This window comes from Gymnogyps californianus, chromosome 6 (genome assembly GCF_018139145.2).
Source record: "Gymnogyps californianus isolate 813 chromosome 6, ASM1813914v2, whole genome shotgun sequence".
NCBI classification, from domain to species: Eukaryota; Metazoa; Chordata; class Aves; order Accipitriformes; family Cathartidae; genus Gymnogyps; species Gymnogyps californianus.
The window spans coordinates 3,928,158-3,939,774 of record NC_059476.1 but is presented as its reverse complement, the minus strand read 5'-3'; the positions used below and the strand labels follow the sequence as shown (position 1 = coordinate 3,939,774).

Below are 11,617 nucleotides of genomic sequence, written 5' to 3'. Positions count from 1 at the left end.
GGCCTTCCGGCTGCGGAGCGCCTGCGCGCCGCGGTAGCATGGCCACGCCGGCTAAGCGGCGGGCCGGGGTACGGCCTCCCGCCGAGGAGCGCGGCTCGGAGCCGGAGCCGGAGTCGGAGTCAGGCGAGTCGGACTCTGAGGAGGAGGAGGAGGAGGAGGAGGAGGAAAGGATCGATGAGGTGAGCGGGGGGAGCGGGGCCCTCCCGGTGCTCGCGGCCTTCACGCGGGGCCTGTGCCCGCCCTCCCCTCACGGGCCCTCGGTGTGTGTGTACCCCCCCTCACGGCCATCCCCTGCCCTCCTCCAGAGATTTGCCCTCCTCTCTTGATTCCCTGTAACTAAAGTAAGTTGTAAAACGATAGAAACAAGCAGCCGGGCTCACGAAGCCGTGACTGGAAGCTGCTGGGGAGCGGGGTTGTCCCCCTGTAAAGCCCCTTGCGAGGCACGCGTGGGTCGGGGGCCAGCGTGGGGCCGTGGGTTCCTGTTCCTGTGTTAAAAGTGTAGGTAACACGTTAGTGTATGTCCGTAATCGGTGATGTAAAGTGTATTCGGTTAATTGTTGTTGAGGGTCTTAATTTTTTTTGTTGGCCCTTGCGTGTAGCCTGTCCGCCTGCGTTCTTGTGTGGGACTGGAGGCAGCCACTTGAAAAAAATGCTTTCAACACAGAAGATTTGCTCTAATTTCCTTTTTGTATAAGAAGGGGGGGGAGAAGAAAAAACTCGAGACCTCACAGAAATCAAATCTTAATTTCTTTTGTGAGCTGTCTCTATATATATCTGCACCTGGACATATGTGAAAATGCATTATTTAGTTGTGAAACACAACACTGAGGGAGGAGTCCCCGTTTTAGGAAAGGAAGAGATATGCACTGACTTTGAACTCTTATTAAAATCTTTGGATCATAAAGCAATCTGTCATTTTCACAGGGCTTAAAAGTATCAAAGAATAGAAGTATCTATGGGGTTTAACTCAGTACATTTCAAATTAAATATTTTGCTAACTTGGTCTTCTTCACTAGGGTTTCACTTTGAGTTAATTATCTTCCTTTTTCTTAGATGAGGCCTTAGTTAGCTTATGTTAGCAAATAAAAAAACCAAACCCTACCTTTTTTAAAAACTATGTCATGACAAAAAATGTAGGTTTAATTGTGTTATCAGTCATACTAACATGATGGAAAAGCACATTTACCATTTGCTAGAAATGCGTGCCACATTAAATGGGTACTGACTTAGTTTGAGCTAACATGTTTATGAACTTCTTGACTAGCACTGCTGGTACTGTTCAGTGTTTGGAAACTGATACAAGAGGTTGCAGTAGTGTCTAGGCACTGAAATGAAACCTAATGGCAATAATCCTTTTTTTTTTCCTTTTTTTTTTAAAGTGCTCAGCATTCCTGCATAATGTAGGTAGGACAGTGGGTTTTATTGTGGTGTTTGTGGATGAAGTTTCTGGAGTCTTCAGTGACAGGGGTTTTCAGGATGGTTTCTGTATGTCCTGCACTGGTGCTCTACTGTGTTTTGTTTGCAATTGTTTGTGCACTGGATAAAATTGGCAATATAACACTTATTTTAATTTAGTAGTCCAGCTTTTGCGGATGATATATCACTATTACATCTATTTCAGTTTGGAAGCCTTGAGATAAAGATATATTGAGTTCCCCTCAATTCTTGTATAAGACATCAAGGTTTGCATTGCTAATATTAAAGAAATGTACTGAACATTTATAACTGTACAAACACAGACATTTATAATGTCATATACTTAAAGGGCATTTGTTTCTCTGTAATTCTCAGCATTTTTATTTTTGTGATATTAGGCTTTCCCTTCGCCTCTTACCACTTCGGGTGGAAAAAGGAAAATCTCTTCCTTTATGCAGATATTTTCTTCATAGAAAGGGGCATGTGGTAGTTCTGTCAATCTGAGAACAACAGCGTGATTGCCATGTAGGGCCTGGTTGCTGAGAAGGAGCTTTGCTCGCTGCTGTATTGTTACACGTAGCAGAGTATTGTTGCATGTAACAGCATGCTTTGCTTTGGATGTGACGCAGGGGGAAGAGAATAAGCACACAGTGGCAAGACAGAACATACCAAAATATATGATGAGTCTTTATTTGCTTTTCTTTTTTTTAATAGATGAAAGATGGAGGGTTTGTAAACTCTCATACCAGGCTGTTATTTTGGGTAGTGGAAAAGCCATGAAGCAAGACCAGTGCTAGAACATCTAGTGCTCCCGTGGTTTATATCAATTTTATGGCTGTGATTTGCACAGTATTCAGAACCACTGTAAACTGTGTTTTGTTCAGAATTTACTGGCTTAATCATTCAGTGAGATCCTTGAATTTTAAAGCACTCAAAAAGTTCCTGGATGCCAGGAGTGAATGCTGTATACACCAAAGATAGAATCTGTTTTCTTATGTAAGTAGCTTCTCAAGTAAATAATGTGCCCACATAAAGTCACTTATGTATTACCTCTATAGAGCTTCCTTGCTTTACTCAACCATAGAAGAATAGCTGAGTGTGTCACCCGATCTATATTTTTTTTCCCCTCAAAAGTGGTTGTATACCTGTTTTCTACATTGTAAATTGGCCTATAAGGCTCTTCTCCCAGTGGACAATAAAGACCGTGACCTCGATATGGGATTGGAGAGAGTTATGAGTCTTCATTGGTGACAACAGTAAGGCTCAGTTGTTTAGATTGTTCAGAAGGTGGAATCCCAACCAACAGTTACAAGGCAAAGTAAATTTGGATGATCTCAAACAGTGGTTCATGGAAGAACGGGTAGGCAAAGCAACCTTGGCAGGCAGTACTATTAATACAGAATACCAGTCAAAACGTTAGGTAGGTGTACAGCATTTGTTCTGGAAGGAGAAGCAGGAGTTCACATTCTGTTTTGCTGTGAGGAGGTCTCATCATGTGCCTACTGAGCAGACTTCCAGAGTGGGGTTAATGATACCATTAGGATTTGAGGAACTAGCAGAAGTATGGTTTTGGATGTAATTGTTTAAATGTCTGCAGCAACCTTCATCTTTAGCCAAGGCATTACACTTCAATCCTGCAGTTTTAAGAGTTTAACTGCCTGGATCAAGCCTCTCTACAGTAACAGTATATGTGGCTACAGTAAACATAATTGTGTGAACCAGATTGCAGGAACAAAGCATTAAAGGTTTGTTCACAGCACAGTTTGTAAGTTAGTTTTAAGAAGTTACTTGCAGAGATGCTCTCTAAAATTACAGAAGAAATGATAACTGTAACAATTGCTGAGATTACTGAAAGGTGGAAATAAGTTCCATTTCTGATGTTGACCATTACTTGTCTTCAAGTTTCTTATAGTTTAGCTTTGTTTTGATACAGCTTCTTGCCAAGTGTGTTTGATATTCTCTATTTTACTTCTTCATAGGAAGTGAATATTGAATTCGAAGCACATTCCATATCAGACAATGACTATAATGGGATAAAGAAATTACTACAACAGGTACTTTGACTTCTTGTTAGCTTGCTTGATATGTCCATTGATAAATAATATCTAAAGAGTTATGCAAAGTCATCAGTTCACATTATCTGTCTTGATTCATAGTTTCACTGTGCTTCAGCTCATGACAGTTAACTAATTACAGCCACAGTGAACATGCGTCTCCTAAACCATGGTTTCAAGAACTTTACCCAATGAAGTGTAGGGCTGTTCTTCCACAGTGTGTATAACCTTTCCATCTTCATTGTGTTAGTTGCTGCCCAGAAAACCTCGTTCAATGTTAATCAGCTTCCTGGAGGTTTTTTTTTAAGATTACAACCCTTAAAAAACAGACAAACAAGTAATGTGTCTGTTCAGCATGGCAGCTTCCAGTCTTCTTTTGGCTGTTTCTGTTGTAAACCTATGCTCAGCAAGCATTCAGATCATACCAAACTCGAAAGGATACCAGGTATGCAAAATGCCAGCTTGTGGAGGGTCGAGGAGCAAGCGCTTCAAGAAGCTGATTTTTTTGTCTTTACAGTATTATATTGAAGGAAGTTAAAAAAACAAACTCACTAAATGGAAATTAAAAATGGAACAGAGTATTGCATAACGACTTAGGGAAATTACTGACTTTATTTTCTATGAAGTGGCCTATGAGATGTCATCAGGCCAGAACTTCTTAATACTTGTTTCCTATTTTCCAGTTGTTTCTAAAAGCTCCTGTGAACACTGCTGAATTAACCGATATATTAATACAACAGAATCATATTGGAAGTATTATCAAGGTAAGACAGAATTTACATTTGTAAATGAAGTACAATACTTTTTATGTTGAAATGACATAATAGACTTTCAGAAGGGGATCCTGTCTTTGTAATTTGTATGCTTTCTTGCTTTTTTGCTTTGAGAATAATAATTCTACGGGAGCTGAAATTTTCCACGCCTACTTTCAACCAAACAAGGGATTTGATTTATTATTTTGGTTGATGTCTTTTTACATATGGAAAGCTTTTCAATTTCTCTCTGAATTTTGGTGTAGTAGCGTAATAATGCTGAAAATGCTATGGAGAAGTTTGTTACCATCTCCATAAGAAATAGGACCTTGCAATTTCCCTACATTCTCAGGATGTACAGAGATAGAGACCAAAAATATCCTTCATGCAGTTTCCTTTTGTGCAGCGTTCTTTGGGCATAGGAAAGGATCCCGAAATGAGTCCTGAACAAGCTCTGCTATGGCAGCGGAGCACTCTGCAGAGCCTCCTGTGTTACTCCTGGCTAAGGAAGCTGTTCAGTACTTTATAGCGCTCAAGATGTGATGGCCACGTTGCTTTCAAACCCAAACAAGCTGCCCCCATGGCACAGTTGTGGTGTTATACCATGTTGCATGGTATCATTGCTATACATTCCCTTTTTGTCCTGTGGCAACAGTTTTTCCGCCCAAGTTTAATATGATCCTTATATTACAACTGCATGACCCCCAGTTCTTTCCCCAAGTTTTTCATTGCAGAGTTTTGTTGAGCTTTTTGTTTCACTCTCCATCAAAGCTCTATTGCTTTATGGGTTTTAAGACTTTGCAGGTTTATTTCCCTACGTTAGAAACTGAAGAAAATTGGTTTTGCTTAAGATACTGCCATCCCTTGTACCGAGATGCTGCTTATTATATGTGAGCTATCAAATTTTAGTGCCTTTCAAAAGATCCTGCTGTAGAAGATACATGAGCTGGCTCTCTATATAGCTGGCTCTAAGTACACAGAGACATTCAATGATGCGGCACTTTCATAACCGTAACCAGAATTTGTAGGTTGTGAGTTTGTACAGATTACCTAGATGGTTGTCATCTGCCGAGCATCTTCTGGAAAGAAAAACATTTCTTGCTGCAGAGAGTGGAAATAGAATGTCAGTATGAGTTGTTGCTTTTTCTTTCATTAAATAGCAAGCGGAAGTCCAAGAAGACAGTAGTGATGATGATGAAGATGATGATGAAGTCTTTGGTTTTATAAGCTGCTTAAACTTAACGGAAAGGAAGGTTGGTATTACTCATTAACATCTAGACAGTAATAAGTGAGACTGTGTCCTGCTTTTCTGCCTTCTATAACAAGCCTAGACAGCCGGATCAGGATTTTGAATGCCACCATGGAGGACTATGGTCTTAAAAGTTGCACATCACTTAGCTTTCTTTTGGATCTAGTCCTGCGTAACTTGCTGAAGGTCAAACATAAAGCAAAGGGTGTGGAACAGAGAGTTAAAACTAGGTCTAATAAGTAGTTCCAGGGTAACTGAGCTGTCAGCCTCTTGTATTTCTTCACTTTCATCTTTTGCAGCTTTTGAGTTTTGCTGTTGAGTGTACTGGTGTTGCAGCTCCTAGCTGTGTTCCTATCAGTTAAGAACCTTTGTTTGCCCTCAGCTTCAGGGTTGATAAATAATTTCAGGGGAATTGTACAGTGCTTTAGGGACTGCTTAAGGAAATTGCTAATAGGCCTGTAGAATATTCCCCTGAAGTTCACATTCAAGGTTTTCTTGTGTAAATAATTGTTCTATAATGTAAAGAAAAGAACCCTTCTGATTCTAGGGTACACAGTGTGCTGAACAAATCAAAGAGCTGATTCTAAGTCGGTGTGAGAAGAGCTGTGAACAACATGTAGTTGAACAACTGAATGAGCTCCTAAATGACAGTACTAAGCCTGTGGGTCTTCTGCTAAGTGAAAGATTCATTAATGTACCACCGCAGATTGCTCTGCCCATGCACCAGCAGCTTCAGTAAGTTTGTTTGGGTTTTTTTTGACATGATGTTGAATAGTACTTTTTCTTCATATTTTTTCAGAAATCTTATGTATATAGAACTGTGTTAAGACAGGTGATACTATAGATATAAATAAGACATGAACAGAAAAAAATATTTTAATTTCATATAAGGCCTTTAGTTAATTTTTTAATATTCTTTATATCTTTAGGCTTTTCAAACTCTTTATACTTTAAGATAGAGGAAATCATTTAAGAATATGTGCTGTTCTACTGCAGAAATAGCTGTGTGTATATTGAGGTTTATCTTTGTATTGCAGATTATTTTCATACTGACCTAGGAAAATTTAAAAATGAGAACTTTTTATAGCGTGCTGATAATGAGCAACTTGGATGTTTCTGCTCATGTGTTAATGTCTGGCTCTGGAATGGAAGATTTGGGTTGAGGGACAGACTTATAAGGTGGATGAGTTCTGGCCCAGGAAAACCATAGGCAGCGTTTTGATTACTTTCAAGTAAATGAGTGAAGGAGGTTAGGTGCTGGTTGATCTCTACCAGTTCATGGATTTATATCATAGGCTGGGTGACAGTAAGTAAATAAATCCACTGAGATACAGCGTTATATTGTTTTGGTGCCATGTTGAGAACGAGGAAATTGTGTTGAATAAGGAACTCCAGTAATTAAATGAAGACTTTTCTTTTTTTTTTTTTTCCTTTCTTTTATTCTTTTCTCTCCTGTGAGGCAAAATTAGAAGTCAGATTAAGTTGACTGGTGTCCCGGCTCATTTAAACGATAAAATACACCTTTAAGGAATTACTACTTTGATATGAAAGAAAACTTGTAGATAGGGTTGGTCAGGAAGGTTTTTAAAGAAAGAGATGAGGTGCTTGAAGGCCTGGCTTTGAGGTTTACCACTAGTACAGCACTTGTCATAACTAAAATTCAGGTCTCAGCCTCTTTATCTTAAAGGTTTTGGAGTGTTGCAGTGACAACACGTTTAACACAAGGGTGGGCAAGAGTATCTTCGGGCTCTTCAGTTACAGTTCCTCATGCAAATGATAATGTGATGAATTTTGAGGAGAGTTACACTTAGAATCATTTCACAGACTCCCTACCATGAACCAGATTTTGGGAAAAAAGGGTTATATTGTGAGGTGTGGAAAGACATCCATATTTTTATTGTTTTAAAGTGCAAATAGTATGTTTAAGTACTAGGAATACATGTGCAAAATTTATGTTCTGCGGCACTCATAAAAGAATAGGTTGCAATATGAACATCCTTTCTATACTAATACATTATAAGGTTTACTTATACACTTGTTGAAGGTTTAGATTGTGTATGTAAACATGTATTTTTAAATTGTATGTGTAAATGTGTATTTATCTTTAGGAAAGAGTTGACCGAGGCACAGAGAACAAACAAACCTTGTGGAAAGTGCCACTACTACCTTCTTATCAGCAAGACCTTTACAGAAGCCACAAAGAGCAATTCTAAGAGGAGGGAAGGGAGAAATCAGCAAAAGGAGGAATTAATGTTTGCAAATGCAGAGGAAGAATTCTTTTATGAGGTAACATATGTGATTCTTTTAATTTAAAATGTTTATTTTTCTTTACATATCAACAAAAAAGATGTTTCACCCTAAATTCAATGGGGGCTTTTAAAAAGATACGGTCACCTATCTTTTAAATTAAATCCAGCTTTTTTTAGGGTAACATTGAGAGATGAGCAAGCAACCTGGTTTTGTGTATTGAACACAACACCTTTTGTATTTAGAGAATCATGGAGAGGTGTGCCATCCATAAGTCCAAATTATTAAATTAATCCTCTGTGTTGGCATGAATTTACTAATATGTTATTTGTATCAGGTCACAATTAACCTGACTGTAAGATGGTATGGTGTAGATTCTACCTGCGGCAGTGTTACTACCTGGTAGGGCCTCCAGTGCTATAAGGATAACAGCAAAATTCAAAGAATACCTGAAATAAGCAGAGACTTTAGGGGAAAGATCAGGTGTTACTTTGTCTTGAGGCCAGTGTCTTGGCCTCAAAGAATTAACAAGCTTCATCTCTTTACTCATATAGCAATGCTGAAGAGATTGAATTGAATGTAATAATTGTCAGACTTGTTGAAATACTGTGAATGGAATGTCCACATTTTTAGGACAAACAAATGGTAATAAATCTGGATATTGAATTTAGCAGCATCTCCTAGGCCTTCTGAGTCTACAAAAGTTTGAAATTCCTTTTGTTTGGGGAACAGTGCAGTTGTCTTCTTTAATCTGAATGATAAGAAATGTGAAAGACTTGTTAAACAGCTGCGTCAGCTGAACAGAGAAGACTGACTGTGGGTGTGTGAATTGCAGGAAGTGCAGGTTAGCTTGAATATCTGTCAGTGAGATTCAAGCTAACATGATTTACATCACAAGTGTTCAAGAGTGGCAGCTCAAACAACAGGTAATAACTTGCAAGGGTGCTCTTAATCATGTGTCACAGCTTTAAGCCCTTAGAAGAATAAAGATTCAAAAAAATGCAGAGGAATCTCTGTTGTTAGAGTCTGGATCAGCATCTGCAGTGCATGTTAGTACTTAAATACACAGATCTCTTTTCCTTGCCCCTACATAGTTAGTCCTGTGTCAGAAAAAAACCAACTGTTGAGACTTTATTTAGATTTGCTAATGCAGTTAAATGCATTTCTCTGAGATCTCTTCCCAAGAAACTTCTGAGATGAAAATATCACTTCCTATTTCCTAAGGCAACCTGTCCACACAGTTCTGCTGGTCCCAAGCCAAATCAGGTGAGGGGAAGATGCAGGACATTAAATTAAAAATGTGCTTTGAAATGCAAAGGAGTTTTCATTGTTCTTTATTTTTTTTTTCAAAGCTTTAAAAATATTATCCTGCCATATTATTGGTTTGTCAAGAGACCATTGTTTTTCATTTCTGGCAGTGCCTACAGGATAAAGTACTTGTACATGCATTATATGGTTAATGGCAAAGGTTCCTGTGTGTAATCATTCATGACATTCTCTGTTAGAGGCTATGATGTGGCTGTAATTTTATTTCTTGGGAAGAAGAAAAATGTAAGTGGGTAAATTCATTGTTAGCTATAGGGAATGCTGTTGTAGCCTCTATGCAGTAACAAGTTTGGGATTTTCTTTTTGTGTTCCTGCCACAGCAGCTTTACCAACTGAACTTGAACTCTATGTAAACATGTTATTGGAAAAACTGAAGGGGAGAAGCCTGTGATGCCTACTTGTCCACAGGTGTTATGTTCCAGAAGGCCTATTTTGTATTTATCTCTGTTTTGTTACTTTGAGTGGCATTTTAAAGACTAATTGTGTGCTTTTATCTAAATTGCAGTAATTTTCAATGCAAGTGGATAGACTCAAACTGAACATGCTTTTATTTTTAATAGTCTTTCTAGTGTTTTTAACAAATTCATTTTAAACATTATGGAGGATATTAGATTAAGTGGGTCTCTGTACTTAATAATGTATATGTTAAATTAGTGTTGGACTGTATATCCTCCCTGATCACACATAATGTTAATTAGATTGCCATAAAATAGTATTAAATGTGGTGAGGCAGACACTTAGAGCCATATAAACCAGAGAGAAGCCTTTTTGCACTTGTCAGTTCCCTGTGCTTTATTCTGTTCCTTAAAATGTTATTGAGGGAGCAGAAGAAAAGCTCTTATAACCAGACTTGGAATTGATTAAAGGTTCAGGGCCTCCATTGCTCAAATTGTTTGTTCTTGCGCAAAGCCACTCTAATGTGATGGTTCTTCCAAAATTAAATTTACAACCTTGAGATGTTAGTAAATAGCAAACCCAAAAGGAGACTGGATCTTCACTTTCCCTGCAAAGGGAAGAGGTTAGATAAGTTTTTCTACTTAGGAGTTCAATTCATACTTCTTAATCTGACTTGTGTGAGAACTAGAAACATTTGTTAGGTAAGTTTTTCTTATCCATCAGGCATTTTGTCTAGGAAGGCTAATAAAAAGGGACTGTTCTATCTCTATGCAGTATATATCACTGAAAAGACATAATATACGTTATGGACACCTACCTGTTTGAAGAAGCATCCTTTATAAATGTGTCTTTCAGTGGCTCCAGCCATCTGGAGACTTTCCAAGGGCTTTTTGAAATTCTGCTCAGGATTCGCATTAGTGCCCATCCCCTTAATATTTAATTTCTACTGGCAGTGTGAAAGAGGGGATTACTGTACCACGTATTCTTACAGATACGTTAATTTTTAAGACTCTGAGCAGTTTTAGAGTAGGCCACAAGAAGAGCAGAGCCTATTCATTGCTACAGGCCTTCCACATGTTGCCCACACCAAGCTATTATCTTTAATGCAGGCTCTATTCTACCTGCACTCTCGCTGTTCCTTTTATCTGGGTTTTGGCTGATCTGCTAATTCTCAAAATTACACAGCTAGTGGTTTGCTCTTGTTCCAGGGTTGAAGGTCTGTTAAGAGCCTGATATTCCTATTACTGGTCAAGGATCCCTGCTAGTTGGCATAATAGCTTCTAAGGGTCGGCATTTCTTAATGTGATAATATGGAATGAGATGCTGTCTTAAAACCATCTAAAATGAGGCACAGTAAGCATATAAAGGGGGCATTGATTCCCCCCCCCCCCTTAAGTCTTTTTTCTGATACCGAGCTATAATGAGAGCAATCATTTTAGAATTTAATATGAATTATAAATTCTGTGAAAAGCAAATAGTTTAAAACAGTTAATAGTGTATTCTCTTGTAGGTTTTTTTGGTGGACCTTTTGAGAGGGAAGAAAATAACTTCTTCTTAATAAGCATGTGCATAATAGGGTCATTATTTTTACTTTGTTTAGATGATGTATTGTCTTCATGCTAATTAAAAATTTTAATCCTGATGCATTTATTTCTGTTGTTTAGAAAGCCCTTCTAAAGTTCAACTACTCTGTGCAAGAGGAAAGTGACACCTGTTTGGGCGGCAGATGGTCCTTTGATGATGTGCCAATGAAACCTTTGCGGACTGTTATGATAGTTCCAGCTGATGGAATTAATGTAATTATGGAGAAACTGAAAGACTATCTCTCACTCTGAACTTTCCTAGAAATACCGGTTTTTATAAAGCAGCCATGCAGAACTGTGACTTCACAATATTTTCAGAAGACTGCTATTGAGTTAATGGTTTTGTACTGCTCAAATGCTTCCTCTGTACACTTAGAAGACAAGTAGGTGGTACAACTGAAAATATCCATCAAATTAATATTTTTAAATATTGTATCTTATTATACTTTGGTATCATCATTAAGCAGTCAATAAAACCCCAATGTTACAAGAAAACTTGAAGATCTGCTTAATATGTTTTTAACCAAAACTAAATCACGTATTTTTATTACAAAATAATGTATGCAACTCCTTTTATTAAGAAAAGTGCTTTTT

The 11,617-nt window shown here is 38.2% G+C and overlaps 1 protein-coding gene across 1 annotated transcript; it reads left to right on the top strand.

The window, feature by feature from the left end:
- Positions 1-38: 38 nt before the first annotated feature.
- On the top strand, positions 39-11,587 carry BCCIP (BRCA2 and CDKN1A interacting protein). The gene is made up of 7 exons (XM_050899090.1): positions 39-179; positions 3,396-3,470; positions 4,154-4,234; positions 5,383-5,475; positions 6,019-6,206; positions 7,580-7,757; positions 11,105-11,587. The coding sequence occupies exons 1-7, from the start codon at positions 39-41 to the stop codon at positions 11,273-11,275; spliced, it is 927 nt and encodes a 308-aa protein (XP_050755047.1). The 3' UTR covers positions 11,276-11,587.
- Positions 11,588-11,617: the final 30 nt, after the last annotated feature.